At 45.4% G+C, this 20,539-nt stretch overlaps 1 protein-coding gene across 1 annotated transcript; it reads right to left on the bottom strand.

The window, feature by feature from the left end:
• Positions 1-104: 104 nt before the first annotated feature.
• Positions 105-20,309, bottom strand: SRI (sorcin). The gene is made up of 8 exons (XM_029078283.1): positions 20,209-20,309; positions 15,574-15,657; positions 9,425-9,494; positions 7,295-7,338; positions 6,525-6,672; positions 6,125-6,238; positions 2,544-2,602; positions 105-369 (listed from the first exon to the last, which is right to left on the bottom strand). The coding sequence occupies exons 1-8, from the start codon at positions 20,227-20,229 to the stop codon at positions 343-345; spliced, it is 567 nt and encodes a 188-aa protein (XP_028934116.1). The 5' UTR covers positions 20,230-20,309; the 3' UTR covers positions 105-342.
• Between the last annotated feature and the right edge of the window lie 230 nt (positions 20,310-20,539).

Genomic DNA, 20,539 nt, shown 5'->3' with positions numbered 1-20,539 from the left:
CTTCTGGTTCTTGCAAACAGTGCACAGTGGGAAATAGCCACTGTGTTTCGGAGACATTACAGGTCTTTAGCGGAGGCGAGACATTAAAAAGTAGTTGAAAGAAGTCAGACTCAAAGATATGACATTTATTAGTAATAAAGGGATTTTAATTATGAGATCAAATTTCAGTATTTATGATCCAAACCCAAAGCAAATTTCTACTGCCAAGAAAGGGAACACGCTTTAAGGAATGGATTGGGATTAAGCTTAGCCACACATTGACGTACGTGACCATCTTGGCTAAAAGCAGAGCAAATCGCAAAATGGAATGTTGGGTGTGCTTATTTCCTTCTTCCTCCTGATTTAGACGCTCATTACACACTGTATGAACTGCAAAAAAAAGTAAAGGGAAAGAGAAAAAATCACTGCACTGCCTCTTCCACATATGAACAGTGCAACAACTGAATCATTGGCCTAACAGTTTCTTACCTAGAAAGAAATGTTTGGCCTGTCCACACAGAATACAATGACAATTTTATTTTGCCACCAGATAGATGCTTGTATGGAACAGTCAGAACTGGTGTCTCTGTTGTCAGAGATGAACAGTGCTATTCCAGAAATCGCAGCTCACAGGAAAGAACTTTCCATTTTAGCCAAAACAAGAAAGTAAGCTTTACCTAATACTGACCAAGAGACATTTCAGAACCCATTCTGTTAGCTGAGCTTCTTTGTGCACAACAATCCCCATTTTTTAAGTTAACTACAGTATTGCCAACACAACTCAAAATGTGGGTTTCAAAAAACTGGCTCAATTCATTCTTCGGGTAGATGGGTGTTATGTTGTCTAGCAATTAAATTGTCTACTTCACCCACTGAGGAAAATCAGATTTTGGGGACTCCCCTGGTCTTTTTTGGGAGGACAGCTAATGAGTAGCCTTCCCTTATGAGGGGGAAAAAAAAGATTCCACACCATTACTTGCTAAAGATCTGCATTTTTACGGGTACTCAAAATTCTTTTATCTTTTGTCAAGCATCATTTAGCTTACCTGTTTATCAGTACATTGCCCATGTTACACGAAGCCAGGTATTCAAATTTATACCCAGGACCTTAACCCAAGACATTAGGCTTCAGGCTGGTGTTTAATGCAAATCTAATACTGGGTTGATGTGAAACTAAGTGCTTATAAAAAGATTCAGCCACTCTAAGTGGTTGAAATTTGTTTTTTTACTGTAGTTTGTGTCATTTCCAAAAAAGTTTGAACACTTTGTCAAACGCTACCCAACTGTTAGAAACCTGAGAGCTTCATAGAGAGAAATGTTCATTCAGAAAATTTGTAAACTAACTGATGGTAGGAACCTCAACCCAGAGGAATCTGGAACTGAGAGTTTTTCAAAATCTGGGAGCCGTAATAGCATTTATTGTACACTTTCTATGTACAGACGACTGTACTAAATGGTGGGAGAGAATACACAGGTGGGAATTTAAAATAAGGGTATTTGTTAGGCTCTTGCTATGTGGCAAGCACTCTACTCGCTGGGGTAGATACCAGATCATCAGATGCCACGTAGGACTCTCAGTCTAATAGGACGGAGAACATGCGCTGAATCCCCATTTTGCAGATGAGGGAACTGAGGCCCAGAGAAATGAAGTAGCTTGCCTAAGGTCACACAGCAGGCAGGTGGCAGAGGTGGGATTAGAACCCAGGTCCTCTGACTCCCAGACATGAACTCCTACTAGGCTAGGCTGTTTCTCTGCTTCGACATGGTTCCTGTCCCAGGGAAACCTGAAACTAGGACATGTCCACAAACCATTCAAAGGCAAGGCCAGAGTTGCAAACGTAGGTGGATTAACTCCATAATCTTTGGAATATTTATGGCATTTGGGTTCATGGCTACAACCTGGCCCTGAATAACTGAGGTATTTGTTAAGCGCTTACTATGTGCCAACCACTGTACTAAGCGTTAGGGTAGATACGGGATAACCAGGTCCCCCAGTATAGGAAAAGCCTTCTCTTGGAGGAAGAAGGGGAAATTTATATTAATGTCTGTCACCCCCTCTAGCCTGTAAGCTCGCTGTGGGCAGGGAATGTGTCTTGTTTAATAATAATGTTGGTATTTGTTAAGCGCTTACTATGTGCCGAGCACTGTTCTAAGCGCTGGGGTAGACACAGGGGAATCAGGTTGTCCCACGTGGGGCTCACAGTCTTAATCCCCATTTTACAGATGAGGTAACTGAGGCACCGAGAAGTTAAGTGACTTGCCCAAAGTCACACAGCTGACAAGTGGCCGAGCTGGGATTCGAACCCGTGACTTCTGACTCCAAAGCCCGTGCTCTTCCCAATTGTTTGTTATATCGTACATTCCCACGTACTTAGTAGAGTGCTCTGCATACAGTAAGTGCTCAATAAATACGATCAACTGACTGACTCACTGAACTTCTACCCCACACTGCTCAATTCTAGCCACTTCTTGAGATTTCCCCTTCCAGGTGACCTCTGATAAGAACAGCTTTCATTTCAAAGTCAGCTAGCAACCCGATCCACCTGCCGGTCTTGTGGACTTACATCATCATAGGGGAAATTCACCACACCTTGCTGAGTTGAATCCCTTCTTCGAAAGCTATCTGAAAAATCGAGAGAGTAAAATTTTAGTCCAAAAATGACTTTAATTCATGACTTTACCAACCAGCAAGAGACACTTTCTCCCTCTGTTACTTAGATGTAATATGCTAAAAACTAGAATACATTTAGCCCCGCTTGGAAATTAAACAAACGAGGGTGCTGCTCTTCAAAGGAAACCTGAAACTTGGGAAATAATGATAATAATAATGATGATGGTATTGGTTAAGTGCTTACTATGTGCTGAGCATTTGTTAAGGTGGACACAAGCAAATCAGGTTGGACACAGTCTCTGTTCCATATGGGGCTCACAGTCTTAATCCCCATTTTATAGGTGATGTAACTGAGGTAGAGAAGTGAAGTGACTTGCCCAAGGTCACACAGACATCTGGCAGAGCCAGGACTAGGACTCAGGTTTTTCTGATTCACAGGCCTGTGCTCTATCCACTAGGCCATGCTGCTTCACATGATTTGAGAAGCACATCCACAAATCATTAAAAGGCAAGGCCAGAGTTACAAACTCAGGTGGATTAACTGCGTAATCTTTGGAATTTTTATGGCAGTTGCATGCATGGCCACAAACTGACCCTGAATAACTGTGGTATTTCTTAACTGTTTACTATGTGCCAACTACTATACTAAGCCTTAGGGCAGATACAAAATAATCAGGTCCCACATGGAGTTTGAGGTCTTGAAAGAGCATGGTGAATCCTCATTTTGCAGTCAATGGCCTGAGGCACAGAGAAGTGAAGTGACTTGTCCAAGGTCACAGCAGAGACATGGTGGAGTCCGAATTAGAACTCAGGACCTCTGACTCCCAGGCCCGGGCTCTTTCCATTCAGGCCATGCTGCATACAACTGCAACAGAGTTCCTCCCCTCCCCAATGCCCCTACTTCCTCCTCCTGCTCTACCCCCTTCCCCTCCCCACTGCACTTGTGTCTATTTGTATGTATTATTACTCTGTCTTATTAATGATGTGCATATATCTATGATTCTATTTATCTATTTTGATGGTATTGATGCCTGCCTACTTGTTTTGTTTTGTCATCTGTCTCCCCCTTCTAGACTGTGAGCCCATTGTTGGGCAGGGATTCTCTCTAGCTGTTGCCGAACTGCACATTCCAAGCGCTTAGTACAGTGCTCTGCACACAGTAAGTGCTCAATAAATATGACTGAATGAATGAAGTATGCCTAATGTAGGTTCTAAATGTTATTTGTCTGAAATACAGAGGGATAAGGTTATACAGTATTATCCTCAGGCCCAAGTTGGGAAAACTTAGTCCAGGTGAATATGGTTAGAACAGTTTTTTTTAATGGTATTTGTTAAGCGCTTGCTATGCAGGCACTGTACTAAGAGCTGGGGTAGATGCAAGCTAATCAGGGTGGACACCGTCCATGCCCCACGTGGGGCTCACAGTCTTAATCCCCATTTTCCAAATGAGGTAACAGGCACAGAGAAGTGAATTTACTTGCCCGAGATCACAGAGCAGACAAGGGGTAGGGGCAGGATTAGAATCCAGGTTCTAATCCTTATGAGTGTTCCTGTGAGAGTTTGGAAATCTAAATCCCAATAAGTCTTGGGCATCACCATGCACCAAACTCTTCAGATTTTCAGAAGCCTACCTAGAACCAGGAGGGAATGGCGTTCCATCATGGTCCTGTTGGAGCCATGGGTAAAGACTTAGAGAAGCAGGGTGGCCTAGTGGAAAGTGCACGGGCCTGGGAATCAGAAGAACCTGCCACATGTCCACTGTGTGATCTTGAGCAAGTCACAACTTCTCTGTGCCTCAGTTACCTCATCTGTAAAGTGGAGATTAAATCCTACTCCCTCCTATTTAGACTGTGAGCCTCATGAGGGTCAGGGACTGTGTCCAACCTTTTGTTCAGTCGAATTTATTGAGCGCTTACTGTATGAAGAGCACTGTACTAAGCACTTGGGAAGTACAATTTGGCCTCAAATAGAGACAATTCCTGCCCACAACGGGCTCACAGTCTAGAAGCGGGGAGACAGACATCAAAACAAGTAAACAGGCATTAACTTGTATCTACCCCAGCAATTAGTTCTGTGTTCGACACACTGTAAGTGCTTAAAAAGTACTATAATTATTATTATTATAAGAGGGCGGACAGGCAAGGACCGAAAAACAGGTGCCTGAAAACTGAGAAAGGCCCAGATTTTAATTCTCTGGAGGAGTTTGGAAGGGCAACTAACAGAGAGATGGGTTTAGGTGATTACCAGATTTTTAATCAGCCATCATAATTATGGCATTTATTAAGCGCTTCCTATGTACCAAGCACTATTCTTAGTGCTGGAGAGATACAAGTTATTCAGGCTGGACATAGCCCTGTTCCACAAGGGGCTCAAAGTAGGATGGAGTAGGATTTAATCCCCATTTTACAGATGAGATAAAGGCAAAGATAAGTCAGGTGACTTGCTTAAGGACCCCCAGCAGACAGGTGGCCTAGTGGAAAGAGCACAGACCTGGGAGTCAAGAGGACCTGAATTGTAATCTTGATTCCTCTACTGGTCTTCTGTGTTCTGTGACCCTGGGCAGGTCATTTCACTTCTCTGTCTCAGTTATCTCATCTGCAAAATGAGGATTAAGACTGGGAGCCCTTATGTGGGATATAAACTGTGTCCAATCTGATTCCCTAGCATTTACCCCAGGGCTCAGTTAAGTGCCTGGCACAGAGTAAGCGCTTAACGAGAACCATTTTTAAAAAATGGTAGAGTCATAATTAGAACCCAGGAATCCTCTGATTCCCAAGCCCGTGCTCCTTCCACTTGGCCATGCTGCTTCTCACCATCTTCCCAGAACAAATCTTCAGTCTTCCGGGAGTACTTGAACTGTGAGCCCCATGTGGAACAAGGACTGTGTCCAACCTCACTAGCTTGTACCTATCTTAGTGCTTAGTACAGTAATTAGCACATAGTAAGCGTTTAACAAGTACCATTTAAAAAAAAGTAAATCAGGGTTTGGTAGTTTTTACCTTTTAGCAAAATCTGTCAATGATACAATTTAGTTGGGTAAACCGTTTAAACGTTAGGTTTACTGAATCGGGTTTAAAGGGTGCCGTAATTCAGAACACAAACAAAGAAGGAAGCCCAAGTCAGCAACAGGATTGTGCAAAAAGCAGAAACTAGAAGCAGTGTTACCTAATGGAGAGAGCCCGGGCCTGGGAATCAGAAGGACTTCTGTTCTAATCCTGACTCCACCTCTTGGGTAAGTCATTGGGTAAGTCATTTCCCTTCTTTGGGCCTCGGTGACCTTATCTGTCAAATGGGGCTTAAGACTGTGAGCCCCACGTGATTAGCTTGCCTGGCTCGTGGTAAGCGCTTAACAAATGCCATGAAACAAGAAAACGAAAAACCAGGAAATTCAAAGTATTGGGAAAGTCTTTAAAGTAGAAGAAAAAGAAGGTGAGTTCTCAGAGGCCAGTCACAACATTTCGCCATAGAACATACCGCTTAGTGCAGTGCTCTGCACACAGTAAGCGCTCAATAAATACAATTGAATGAACATACCAGTGAGAGCTCTGAGTTTGACGCAGCAGGCAATGTAATCATCAAAAGTAATCTTCCCATGGGTGCTGAAACGCTTTGCGATGGCGTTCACTGCCTGGGGACTCAATCGAAATCCTGACAGGAAGAGGAAGAAGGGAGAAAAAAACCCAGACAATGCATGGTTATCCAGTTACTATAATCAAAGTCATTTTGATTCACAAGAGGGATTTTGGACATTTCGATATTCTCTTCCGGGAACCCGAAAGAATATCAGATACTGCAAAAATACATTTTAAAAATGTTGGAAAATTCAAAAAGCCAATTAATGATGCCATTAGGGCACTTCTAAAACCACAGTCCTCGTGGGAATTCTAGGTTTTAATGCTGGGAGGAAGAAAATGACGGAAAAAGCCCAACTCACCCATAGTTGTCAGAGCTTTCTGTAACTCCTGAGGCTCCACTGTTCCGCTTCTGTCGCTGTCAAAGCTCATGAAGTGCTGTCTCCAACCATTCAATACGGCCCAAAGTTCTTTAAATTCATTAAAACCCATTGTGCCGGACATATCCCTCTGAACCATGATTAAGGACAGTAAAATCTTTATTTGAAAAGGACTTACACGAATGACTGACCAGGAAATGGTGGAAATTGGATGACTTCCCTGGTATAATCACATCTGAAAAATCTACTCTGTAAAAACCTCTGACTGCCAGGGAACGTGTCTGCCAATTTGGTTCTATTGTACTCTCCCAAGTGCTTAGTACAGTGCCCTGCACACAGTAAGTGCTTCATCGATTCCATTGATTGATGGTTCCTACAATTCACTCTCAATTGGAGAGCCTCACGCACCCTCTTAAGAATGTGCTCCACGAATTTTTCACATCGCAAGGTCTTGGCACACAAAATAGCTACTGCTCTCCCACATATATCAAGGTCATAGTGAGGGGGACATTCTTCAACAATTGCATTTTCTCAGAGATTTGATTTGGGTGTTGTTGTTTTTTAAAAAAAAGATTCTGTTGTCAGTTTCAGAAAAGGAACTAGAGGTCAGGTGTTAATTTGGATTAATATTGCCCTACATTCCATCGAATAGGACTGTACTCGGGGAAAAATCTCTTGAGGGGAGGACCTGTCATCTGGCACAGTGACACTACACATCCACAACTGGTTGTGTCCCAAAGTTAGAAGGATACATCCAGCATTGAGATCATGAGTCTGCAAGTCTCCAGGTTGAAAGCTGTCAAAGGGAAGAATATTTACAAGCTCTGTATTATATTAGATACGTTCAAATAAATTAGTAGACTACCATCTGCTGTAAGGGAATTTTTTTTTTCCTCCAAGTGCCCGGTACAGTGCTCTGCACACAGTAAGCTCTCAATAGATATCATTGACTGATTGTGCTTGTCAGGATCTCTTCCTTTCTGGGCTCTGATAACCCGACTCTAATTCAACAATGGATTACAAAAACAAATTTAGCCAAGGCAAATATCTATGTGGCCTTTGGCTCAGAGAATAAAAGATAACAAACCCAGACGTTCCCAATCAATCGAGTTGTTGCCAGAGAAGGAGCGTGACCTAGTGGAGAGAGCCTGGGTCTTAGAGGCAGAGGACCTGGGTTCTAATCCCCGCTCTGCCACTTACCTGCTGTGTGACCTTGGGCAAGTCACTTCACTTCTCTGTGCTTCAGTTCCCTCATCTATAAAATCTGTTCTCCCTCCTACGTGAACTGAGAGCCTCATATGGGACCTCATACGGTAGATACAATTACCTTGTATCTACCCCAGCCCTTAGTACAGTCCTTGACACATAATAAGGACTTAAATACCACAATTATTACAATTATTATCATTATTACTATTATCCTGCTTGGGATCCCACAGAAATCTTGACCTCGGGCAATCGTTTCGTGACTTGCTGCAGGTTCCTAGAGTGTGTTATCTTAGCCAAATTATCTATAAGCTGATGGATGGTGTAGGATGGCTAAGAGGGCAGGTGGGAGAGACTGATGAGAGGGAGCTGAGCTGCTGCAAATTGGGCTGATGGAAACTTACAGACCTCAAAATGTCTCAGCCTGAACTGTGAAGGTGACAACCACAACTACGACATTTACTGGAATAATAATATTCCCCCCAACATAATTTACGCACCCCAATTTTTGAAGAGGGGATAAAAAAGGTGGTTTTGTGGTGGTGGTGTTCTATATAACAGGTGATAGCAATGCATACCAAGGTAGGAAAAGGGCCAGAATGTGCTATACCAGGAAGGGAAGCTTCTTTCTTGAAATGTGCATACTCTGAGGGAGGAAGACTTAAACAATACCGCAGGTTCACCTTGGGGGATGGGGAGATTCTTCTTTGCAACAAGTGACCTCCAAGGGAGGAAGAAGAATGAAGTGCCTAATACAGGCAGCACTTGAGAAAGTGAAAGAACTGAGACAGTTTCTAGTGCTTTCTTAACTTCCTCTTTCTCCAGTTTTCCTCCTTTTTCTTCTCTTTTATTCTCCTCCAACCCTTATGGCTTGATTTATTTCTTAGAGGACCCTACATAATAGCTCTTTACCTGTTTTGGCATTGCAAAAATTATAATAATGATAATGGTGATACTTGTTAAGCACTTACCATGTGCTAACTTAGCACAGCACTAAACTCAGGATTAGGTACCAGACAATCAGGTTGTGCCCTGCCCCTCATAAAGTTTACAGTGTAACTAGGAGGTATAACATTGTTCTGAATCTCCATTTTACAGATGAAGAAATTGAGGCACAGAGAAGTTAAGTGACTTGCCCAAGGCCACCCAGCCGGCAAGAGCTGGAACGAAACCCATGTCCTCTGAGTCCCAGCACTTTCCACTATAAAAGGGGGGCAGTTAGGTGAGTAAACAAAGGCCATTAACAAAGTAAATGCTGCTGATTTTTTAAAAATTGCAATTGGCATTAACAACATTATTCTGATTCAGAAAGCCACATCCTTTTCTAGCATGAAAAAAAAGGCTTAACTACCATTGATGTTAATGTCCAAAACGAATGGCCCAATCTTCCAATGATTTGGGAAAGCTATTCCTGCCAACATCTGACCTCACAGTATTCGTCCCAGATAGCCAGACCAAGTTTGGGTGCCTAATTCCTTAGGCGCACCAGATTACCAACTCTGGTTCATGGTACATGTGGTGGAAGCAATCTGTGAAGGATTTGCTTCTCAAAGGAATTCAACTGTTCCGAATAAGAAGGTGCCCTTGTGAAATGGAAACTTGTCCAGGATTTTAATCACAATAAGGAGCAAAAACAGTAACACGTTTCTGGAGGAATGCTTTGTGTGTCGACTTACGTTTGTATCCTCCGGCGATACCCGACTGGGTTAGACATCTTTGCAACTCGTCGGCATCTATTTGCCCGTCCTTGGGAAAAACAGAAAAATAGGTCACCTCAGTTATTCGTATTTCTTTGTCTTGGTTCCCATTCAAAATCTCTTCCGCCATGCCGAAGAAAGGTAGCACGGATGAAACCTGGGATGATCATGTACAACTAAAACTTAAAACTTGCTATTGTAGTCAGTTTCTCATAGCAGCCCTTTTAACTCCTCCTGGTATTTTCAGAATGCTCTTATTCTGGAAATAAACAGCAATACTACTAATAATTGTGGTATTTGTTAAGCACTTACTGTGTGCGAAGCACTGCACTGAGCACTGGGGTAGACAGCAGAAAATCAGGTTCCACATGGGGTTCACAGTCTGAGGAGGGACAACATGTATTGAATCCCCATTTTGCAGAGGAGGTAAATGAGTCCCAGAAAAGTGAAGTGACCTGCCCGAGGTCACACAGCGGACTAGTGGCAGAGCTGGGCTTAAGAACCTTCCGACTCCCATTCTCAATGGCAGAGAGTTGGTAAATGGTAAAAACTAAAGATGAGGCATTTTCATTCCTACGGTTCTTTTAAGTTTTTTTTTTTTTTTAGGGAATTGCTGCTACCATTGCTACAGCAGAGAGACATGAAATATAACTTTCTTATATTGGGTTTTCCTAAGTGCTTAGTACGGTACTCTGCATACAGTAAGCACTCACTCAATATCATTGATTGATTGACTGATTGCCTGGAAGACTGTTTAAGATATTTTGGGGCCTCAAACTATTCACAACATTCAACGCATGACATTTTGAACCTATAAAACCAATTGACTGAAGAACGAATCTACCATCTGTACTGTACTCTCCCAAGCCCTTAGTACATAGTAAGCACTCAATAAATACTGCTCATGATGGTAAAAGTAGAATCCCTAACCAACAGCCAAGAGAATTCATTTCATTACCATCACTGATATTTATTGAACATCTACTACAAGCAGAGCTCCATTTTTTTTTAAATTGTATTTGTTAAGTGCTTACTGTATTGAGCGCTGGGGTAGATAATTAGGTTCCATATGGTACTCTCAATCTAAGTAGGAGGGAGCACAGGGATTGAATCCCCACTTTGCAAAAGAAGGGGATGTGGTCCAGAGAAGTGAAGGGACTTTCCCATGGTCACCCGGCAGACAAGTGGCAGAGGCAGGATTAGAACTCAGATTCTCAGGACCAGGCTCTTTCCACGGCAGGGCACAGGCCACCACAGCAATGCAGCCCCCCCTTTTCCCCACCCCAGACTGTAAGTCGTTAAGGGCTGGGAACATGTCTGCTAATTCTGTTGTACTGTACTCTCCCAGGTGATTGACTGCAGTGCTCTGCACATAGTAAGTGCTCAGTACATACCACTGATTGACAGAAGCTCCTTATCCTCACCCCGGGGGGCAGCAACCAGGACTACAGGTCTGCCCCCCTCTGCTTGGACCAGCAACTTTTCTTCCCCTCACACAGCCCCCCATCCCAGACCCCCTACTTCCCTTTCCCCTCCCAGCAACTAAGAGTTGCTGAGCCCAGGGGAAGAGGAAATGTTGGGTGAGATTGGGGAATTGTGAAATGGAATAGTTAGTAAGAGTGGAAAAACTACCATTATTCTCACATTGATAGGCTAAACAACTCTTGAGGAGAAGTAGTGAGGTAAGAGTTGTGGCAATTTCCTGGGAAAACTCATCCTAGAACCCACAAGGGAAAGATTTAATTCCAAGGAGGAAATTCTGAGAAGTGGGAGGAGATATATGGAAGACAGCCAATGGCTGTAGTGACCACAGCTCAATAAAATTTAACATTCTTGGAAGGAAGAGAAAGCCCCAACCATCAAATAAAGGATATTTTAATATTTTAAAAGGGAAAGAAAATACTCCAGACCAAAGGCCTAAACAACTGTTAAAACACCCCCTTTTCTTTCACCCCAGCGCTTAGTGCAATGCCTGGCACATAGAGCTTCATAAATTCCATGATGATGATGAGTATTATTAAAAAGCCACCCATCCAATTTAATAATGATGGTATTTGTTAAGCATTTACTATGTGTCAAGCACTGTTCTAAGCACTGGGACAGATATAAGCTAATCCGATTGGACACAGACTTTGTCCCACATGGAACTCACAGTCATAATCCCCATTTTACAGATGAGGTAACTGAGGCACAAAGAAGTTAAGCGACTTGCCCAGTGTCACACACAGCAGACAAGCGGCAGGGCTGGGATTAGAACCCAGGTCCTTCTGACTCCCAGGCCTGGGCTCTAGCCACTAGACCATGCTGCCTCCTAATCAATCTCACCAATAAAAACTCCTGTTAATTCAAGAGGGAACCTTTGTATTCGTGGAGTTATCTAAAACAGGAGCCTCTCCACAGCCAGCTTTCTTCCAGCTCTTCTAAATAAATGTGCTGCAAGGAGAAAATATATAAATCAATCCCATAGAGGTCATGTCTAGATAGCGTACTCGCACCCAAATCATCAAATGGGACAGTTTGCTCCCAAACACAGATGCAACAAGCTGGGTTCCCTTAATCAGGGTAAATACAAGTCGGGACAGAGAGAGTAGAACGCAAATAACTTAGACTGTAAGTCCCCCGTGGGACAGGGACAGTGTCCAACCCGATTAACCTAAATCCACCCCAACCTAAATCCACCCCAGCGCTTAGAAAGGTGTTAGACACCCAGTAAGTGTTGAGCGAACACCCTAATTACTGCTATTATTCAAGGAGATGATCTAAGAATCGGAGGCATCAAGTTGTTCTTAATGCTGATTTCCAAATTAAGGAAATAAAATGTTACCAGGTTTAAGGAATGTTATTTGAAAGGATGACATAAAAACTCGAGTTAAAAAAAAAGAAACAAGGTTTGCAATGTTCCCAACTGGGCCTGGGAGGAGACTGTGGATTGTTTAAACACAGGGAAGTAGGACACTACGCTGTGGTTAATGTGGTTTGTTTCACAGGTCAACAGTTCTTCCTGCCCGGAACAGGTCCAGCGAGAACAATAATGACATCCCACAAATAATTTTCCCAACTCAGTCCCTAAGAGAACAGCTTTGGGGATACCAGGCTCTCCCCACCTTCAAAGCCTTCCCAAACCACATCTCCTCCAAAAGCCCTTCCCTAAGCCCTCATCTCTCTGCATCGCCTATGGGCTTGCATATGTTTCCCTTAAACTCTTTGATGTTCACCCTGCCTCAGGCTCACAACACATGTTCACCTCCTTACAGGCTGCTATTTCCCCTTTCTGTAACTTATCTTACTTACCCCAGTAGACTCTATAAGCTCCTTCTGGGCAAGGACTGTGTCTACCAACTCTATTGTACAGTGCTCTGCAAAAAAACTAAGTACTCAATAAATACCACTGGATGATTGAGCAATAAAATTCCAGGGTGTCTAAAATTTTGAGCCGTGTCTCCTCAAGGCTACACTCTGTCAGCAGAAAGTGCAGAGGTGTCTGGGGGGGTTTTCCTAAGGTGCACCAATATGAACTCAGCTTAGTTTGCTTTTGATTTCCCCAAAATCATGGACCACACAACCTCAGCGGCCTAAAGTTCCGGCATCGTCACGTAGCTGTGGCTTCGACCTAGCTAGAGATACCTTCGCACCTGAATAAGAACACTGAGGCTGCCGTTCACCTACAAGACCATGAGTAGCTGAAAAACTCAGTCCAGGCCATATTGTGCTCCCAAAAATCAATCAGTATATTAATTGAGCGCTTTCTGCGTGCAGAGTCCCAAACGAGGCTATGGGATTAGCACAAACATTCCCCAAAAGGCTGTCTTTTGTTTTGTTGTGTTATCAGTTTTGCAGAACTTGGCACTGAGTTCTCTATGGTCTCATTGTCTTCTGCTCCTTACAGGCAGCACTCCTCTCTGGCTGGTAGGGAGCCATGCTGGTCTACTCTCAGCAGCTGATTCCTGGTTTTCAGCTGGGATGCAGCATCAGCTGAGTCTTTGTTTTTACCGTGTCCTAGATTTGGGATTTTAGTGGTGATAAGTCTCCTCTTTCTACTGGCCTCCTGGCTTCCCCACCCTAAATGCTTCAAGTAGAAACGACAGTTCTAAAAATACTGTTCATAGGAATTAAGGTATTTATGTGCTTACTGTGTGTCAAGCACTGTTCTAGGCACTGGGATAGACACAAGATAATCAGGTTGGATACAGTCCCTGTCCCATATGGGGCTCGCTGTCTAACGGGGAGGGAGAGCAGGTGACTTAAACCTTATTTTACAAGTGAGGGAACCCAGACACAGAGGAAGTGAAGCATCTTGCCCAAGGTCACATGGCAGGCAACTGGCAGAGCGGGGATTAGAACCCAGATCCTCTAGCTCCCAGGCCCATGGTCTTTCCACTAAACTATACTTCCTCTCGGTTAACTACTGGCTGTCACAGAAAGCCCCTCAGAACACATGTTGGATTTCTCCGTTGTCCGGAATGGACACTGTCACCAACTACAGAATCTCAAGCTTAATTCAGAATTGAGCCAAGATAACCACTTGTATTAATAAGCATAATGGATAATATGTATTCCCAACAGGCATGTTTGAATAAGTCTAAAACACATTTTTAAAAGACGCTAGACACTGGTTCTCTACCCTTTAAGCACTCGATATTCACCCAAACCTCAGCCCCATAGCACTTAGGTACATCTCCTTACACAATCTTCATTTCCCCTTCCTGCATTTTAATATCTGTCTCCCCCTCAAGACTGCAAGCACCTTAATAAATTCAGGATTTGCTAAGCGCTTACTATGTGCTAAGCTCTGTCCTAAGCACTGGGGTGGATACAAGCAAATCAGATTGGACACCAGTCCCTGTCCCACATGGGGCTTACAGTCTCAATCCCCATTTTCCAGATGAGGTCACTGAGGCCCAGAGAAGTGAAGTTACTTACCCAAGGTCACACAGCAGACAAGGGGTGAAGCCGGGATTAGAACCCAAAACCTTCTGATTCCCAGGCCCCGTGCTCTATCCACTATACCATGCTGCTTCTCATTTATCCACAACCTTTTCTTTTATGCTGTTTTTTGTGTTTTTATTTTTTCATCTTTCCTTAAGCATCTAGCTCCAAACTGTGGTGAGCCCCCAGTAAGCTACCTTACTAGTGACTGTTTGTGGTCCCGTAAACAAGAAGGAAGAGACTAAGGCAGGCACTGATGGGCTTTATCTGAGACAGGTGATTGCGGGCCTTTGGGGGCAGAGAGTGGAGGGAAGGGTGACCTTTCCCTGTTCTGCCCTGGGCTAATCAATGACTGCTGCAGCTGTGATGCCTAAAACATATAAAAGGCAGATGCTTTGAAGTGCAAGGAGGCACAAGCGGAAAGCACTCAATTAGGAAGCAACGGGAGAGCAGCACTTAGAAGCAGAAAGAGGTAACAGTGGCAGAACGGGCTCCTTTGATCAGCACACTGGTATTGGACCCTTGGTGGATTGCAGTGAATGTGTGTATTTGTCATTCCCTTCCACATTGGTAAAACTAAGTTAAAAACTCTCCCCAGTAACCTTGGTGGTCAGTGGTGTGGTGTGATTCTCCTATATGTCACTGAGGCTTTCCGGGTCCCGAAGGTCCTGGTTGGTATGAGCCGGGCGGGGCTTGTGACACACAAACCCCTTATCCCCCTTATTCTTTGACTGTGTTTTCCTTGAGGCTAGAGACGGTGTGAAATTCTCACCCACCTCCCTTTGCCCCATGGTCAGTACAGTATGTTGCACAATGTAAGCGCTTAGCAATTTCTACTTCTTTTTTACTAAGTGCTTATCGTATGCCAGGCACTATACTCAGAGCTGAGGTAGATATGTGGCCAGGCGCAGTCCCTATCCCACATGGGGCTCACAGTCTACGTCAGAGAGAGAAGGATTTAATCCCCATTTTCTAGATGAGGTAACTGAGGCCCAGGGAAGTGACCTGCCCGAGTTCACACAGCATGCAGCTGGAAGAGCTGGGATGAGAACCCGGGTCCTGTTGCTCCCAGACAGGTGTTTTTGCTATTAAGCCACACTGAACAAAGTTCAAACTCTATCCATTAGGCCACCGACGCGGCAGGTCAGGAAATACTAAGGGAAAATTCTGTGAACTTTAAAAGTAAAAGCTTTAAAACTTACCTGGCCGGCGACTGTGGCAAAATAACCGTAGAGTGGGTCTGGGGCCTGCCCTGGAAAAGCAGGCCCTCCTGGAGCACCTCCATACTGGGGAACATGAAGAAAAAAATGAAAAGTGTTACCGGATCCAGTCTGCAAATACCCATGTATGTGTACAGATACCCATATAGGTGCTTTACACGAATATGCCTTGTCACACGATGCTCTCCAAGCATCTGCTCCAAAAGGCCCACACTTCTCTGGATCACAGTGTCCCGAGCTGGTCCGTCTGTGGGACTTGTTTGTTTCCCAGTTTTCGGCCAAGATAATAATGGCATTTGTTAAGCGCTTACTATGTGCTAAGCACTGTCCTAAGCACTGGGGTAGATATAAGATAACCTGATTGTCCCACGTGCGGTTCACAGTCTTAATCCCATTTTACAGATGAGGTAACAGGCACAGAGAAGTTGAAGTGACTTGCCCAAAGTCACACAGCTGATAAGTGGCAGAGTTGGGCTTAAACTCATGACCTCTGACTCCCAAGCCTGTGCTCTTTCCACTAAGCCACGCTGCTTCTCACTGTCCAAGTCTTTGCTTTCCTGCCGGCTTAAAGTGTTTCCTCTGTCCTCCTTGTTTTCAGTTTCCCCACTCCAAGCCCCCCAAACTGCAGCTCTTTGGGTCTCCTGCTGCTGTCCATTCTTTTCCCATAGCCCTCCAAGCAATGCTGGATCGAGGTGACCTTGGCTGCATTTTTTTTCCAGGTCACAGGAGGGCCAAGTGTTTTTTCTCACAGCTAACCATCCAACTTCCTTTCACTTAATAATTGTAGTATTTATTAAGCACTTATGTTCCAAACTAAGCCCTGGGATAACATTCTGGCCATGTTTCCCCACTCCTCAAGGACCTCCAGGGGTTGCCCACCCACCTCTGCATCAGACAAAACTCCTTATCATAGGCTTTAAAGACCTCAATCCCCATGTCCCCCACCACCACCTCACCTGGCTACTCTCCTACTACAACCCAGCCTGCACACTTTGCTCCTCTAATGCCAACCTTCTCGCTGCACCTCCCTCTCATATCCAACAGACAGTGACTCTCCCTCCTTCAAAGCCTTATGGAAGGCCCATCTCCTCCTTGAGGCCTTCCCTGACTAAGCCCTCCTTTCCTCTTCTCCCACTCCCTTGAGTCACCCTGACTTGTTCCCTTTATCCATCCCCTCCGCCCAGCCTCACAGCACTCATGTACATATCTGTCATTTATATTAATGCCTTTCTCTAGACTGAGTGGGGAATGTGTCTATTGTTATAGTGTACTCTCCCAAGTGCTTAGTACAGTGCTCTGCAGAGTACACACAACACAGAGGACACTGGACACAGTAAGCACTCAAAAAATGCAAATGACTGACTAGATAATAATAATAATAATCATGGTATTTGTTAAGCGCTTACTATGTGCAGAGCACTGTTCTAAGCACTGGGGTAGACACAGGGGAATCAGGTTGTCCCACGTGGGGCTCACAGACTTCATCCCCATTTTACAGATGAGGTAACAGGCACAAAGAAGTGAAGCGACTTGCCCACAGTCACACAGCTGGCAAGTGGCAGAGCTGGGATTTGAACCCATGACCTCTGACTCCAAAGCCCGGGCTCTTTCCACTGAGCCACGCTGCTTCTCTATGATCAGATCAGTCCCATGGGGCTCACAGTCTAATCAGAAGGGAGAACAGGTATTCGACATTTTACAGATGAGGAAGCTGAGGCCCAGAGAAGTTAAATGACTTGCCCAAGATCAACCGTGGCAAAGCTGGAATTAGAACCCAGGTCTTCTGACTTCCAGGCCCACCCTCTTTCCACGAGACCTCGCTGCTTCTCTCTTTACACGCCAACTGCCTCACAGAAAAAAGGCCAGCACTGGTAAGCGCTATGGCAACTTAGATCAAAGTATGACTATTTATGGGTTTTATGTCCAGAGAACTGCACTTTCTGCAGAGGACATAAAGGGGTTCCATTACTCCAACTACTGAGTGCAATCACTAGGGAAAACCCCTGTACTAAGCACGGGGGAGAATACTGGGAATTGATTCGGACTGCGGATTCTTTATTGAGGGAGAATGAACCCATACGGAACGGAACAGATAATGAATGGCATTCCAAATTCCGAACTTCATGATAATGAACCAGAAATTTAACAATTCGAGAGTCCACAGAAAAGGGAATAATGGTTCGTGCTCACTCGGATGGAGCTAGAACTAACCATGGTCACTGTTGCCAGATCCCGCCCCAACCCTGTCCTCCCCCAGACTCTCCTATCAGTGTAGACACCACCACTATACTCCCTCTCTCACAAGCCCTTAACCTTGGCATTATCCTCAACTCATCTCCCTCGTCAACCCACATATTCAATCTGTCACCAATTCTTGTTCTACTTTATCACACCACTGCTAAAATTCACCCTGCCCTTTCCATCCAAACTGCTTTCATGTTAATCCAAGCACTTCTCCCATCCCACTTTGATGACTCTATCAGCCTCCTCACTGGCCTCCCTGCCTCTCCCCACTCCAGTCCACACTTCCCTCTGCTGCTTAGATGATTTTTCTACAAAACATTCAGTCCATGTTGACAGGGCAAGTCACTTAACTTCTCTGTGCCTCAGCTACCTCATCTGTAAAATGGGGATTAAGACGGTGAGCCTCACATGGGACAACCTGATTACCCTGTATCTGGCCCAGCGTTTAGAACAGTGCTCTGCACATAGTAAGCACTTAAATACCAACATTATTATTATGTTTTCCCCCCTCCTTAACTTCCAGTGGCATCCACCTCTGCATCAATGGAAACTTCTCACGACTCAATCATCAGCTCATCCCTTCTTTCTCACTTTATTTTGCTTCTCTCCCACTCGCTCCTCTCACACCACCTTACTCCCTGAACCTTGATCTTGTCTTTCTCGCCTTGCCCACATCCTCCCTCTGGCCTGGAGACCCTGCCTACTTCCATATGTGACAGACCACCTCCAAAGCCTTTCAAAAGTCAAGTCTCTTTCAAGAGGCCTTACCGGACTAAGCCCTCCTTTCCCCTACTCCCTTTCACGTGTGATCTACGCCCTTGACAAATCTGTAATCTTTAAGCACTTGACATTCACCTCACCCCCCCAGCCCTTCCCTAAAGACCCCTATTCTCTGCCATTCCTTCCCCTTTCTACAGTTTAGACTTCCTTGTTTCCCCCCTCTCGACTGTAAACTCCTGGTGGGCAGGGATCCTGTCTGCCAACTCTCCCCAAGACTTCAGTACAGCCTCTGCGTACAATAAGTGCTCAATAAATACCAATGATGGGTTGATTGAGCCCTCTTAGTGCCTTAAAGATTGCTGGGGCAGGAGGTGAAGTTTCCTTTGCATGTGAGGGAGTCACATCCTGGCCCCCAACAGGATCAATCAATCATATTTACTGAGCACCGAAGAAGAGCCCTGTACTAAGCTAACAGAGTTGGTACACAAGTTTCCTGTCCATAGAGAGCTTACAATCCAGACAGCGAAACCGAAATTAATATACATCATATATATTAGACTGTGAGCCCCATGTGGGACAGGGACTGTATACCCACCAGCACTTTCAACAGTAGGTGAAGAAGATGAGGAAGATGAAAGAAGTGGAAAGAAGGGGAAAGAAGAAGAAAAAGGTAAAGAAGGAAGGAGGAAAGAAGAAGGAAGGAAAGGGAGGACAGAAGAAGCAAGGAAAGGGAGGACAGAAGAAGCAAGGAAAGGGAGGGCAGAAGAAGCAAGGAAAGGGAGGGCAGAAGAAGCAAGGAAAGGGAGGGCAGAAGAAGCAAGGAAAGGGAGGGCAGAAGAAGCAAGGAAAGGGAGGGCAGAAGAAGCAAGGAAAGGGAGGGCAGAAGAAGCAAGGAAAGGGAGGGCAGAAGAAGCAAGGAAAGGGAGGGCAGAAGAAGCAAGGAAAGGGAGGGCAGAAGAAGCAAGGAAAGGGAGGGCAGAAGAAGCAAGGAAAGGGAGGAGACAGAAGGAAGGAAGGAAAGGGAGGACAGAAGAAGGAAGGAAAGAGAGGACAGAAGAAGGAAGGAAAGAGAGGACAGAAGAAAGAGGAAAAAAGAGGAAAGAAGAAGGAAAAGGTAAAGAAGAAAGGAGGAAAGAGGGAAGGAAAGAGAGGACAGAAGAAGGAAAAAGAGGAGAGGAGGAAGGCGGAGGAGGAAGGCAGAGGAGAGAAGGCAGAGGAGAGGAGGAAGGAATAAGAGGAAAGGAAGGAAAAGAGGAGAGAAGGAGGGGAAGGAAGGAAGGAAAGAAGAGGAAAAAGGTAAAGGAAGAAAAAAGGTAAAGGAAGAATAGAAGGAGAGACAGGAAGAAAGGAAGAAAAAAGAGCAAAGAGGCAAGAAGACGCAGGAGGAGGAGGGGGAGCAGACAAATAACGGGCAGCGCCTCGGGTGGGTTTCCCCCGCTCTGAGCGTACTGCGCCTAGCCGGGTGCGTGGGCACAGCGCTTAGCGCAGAGTGAATTGGGATAAGACGGTTCATGATCATTCCTAGGGCGTCCCTGCCCCGGGGCCGTGCAGCGGGGAAGAGGGCTGGGGGGGGCGGCGGACCGGACCGGACCGGACCGGACCGGGGCAGGCTGCGCAGCGCTTAGCACAGGGCCCGCAGCGCACGGCACTCACCCCGGCCTGGTAGTAGGCCATGGCTCCGCGCGCTGCCGCTGGCCGATGCCGCTGACTGCTGCCGCTGCTGCTCTCCGCGCTCTCTCCGCCCCGCCCCGCCCCGCCCCCCAGGACCAAACCACCCCGCCCGGGACCCCACTTCGGAGGGGGGGGACGCCCCCGCCCCGCCGCCTCCCGCAACACGGCGAGGACGAGAGGGCCGGGGGACGGTCCCCCCTCCTTGTGATAGAATGGACCGGTCCATGTGTGCGCCCCCCCCCCGCCCCCCTTCTCTGAAAGAATGGACCGACCCATAGCTGCCCCCCCTTCCCTGACAGAATGGACCGATCCA

This window comes from Ornithorhynchus anatinus, chromosome 13, assembly GCF_004115215.2.
Source record: "Ornithorhynchus anatinus isolate Pmale09 chromosome 13, mOrnAna1.pri.v4, whole genome shotgun sequence".
NCBI classification, from domain to species: domain Eukaryota; kingdom Metazoa; phylum Chordata; class Mammalia; order Monotremata; family Ornithorhynchidae; genus Ornithorhynchus; species Ornithorhynchus anatinus.
The sequence above is the reverse complement of the archived record's forward strand: the minus strand, read 5'-3'. Positions and strand labels throughout refer to the sequence as shown.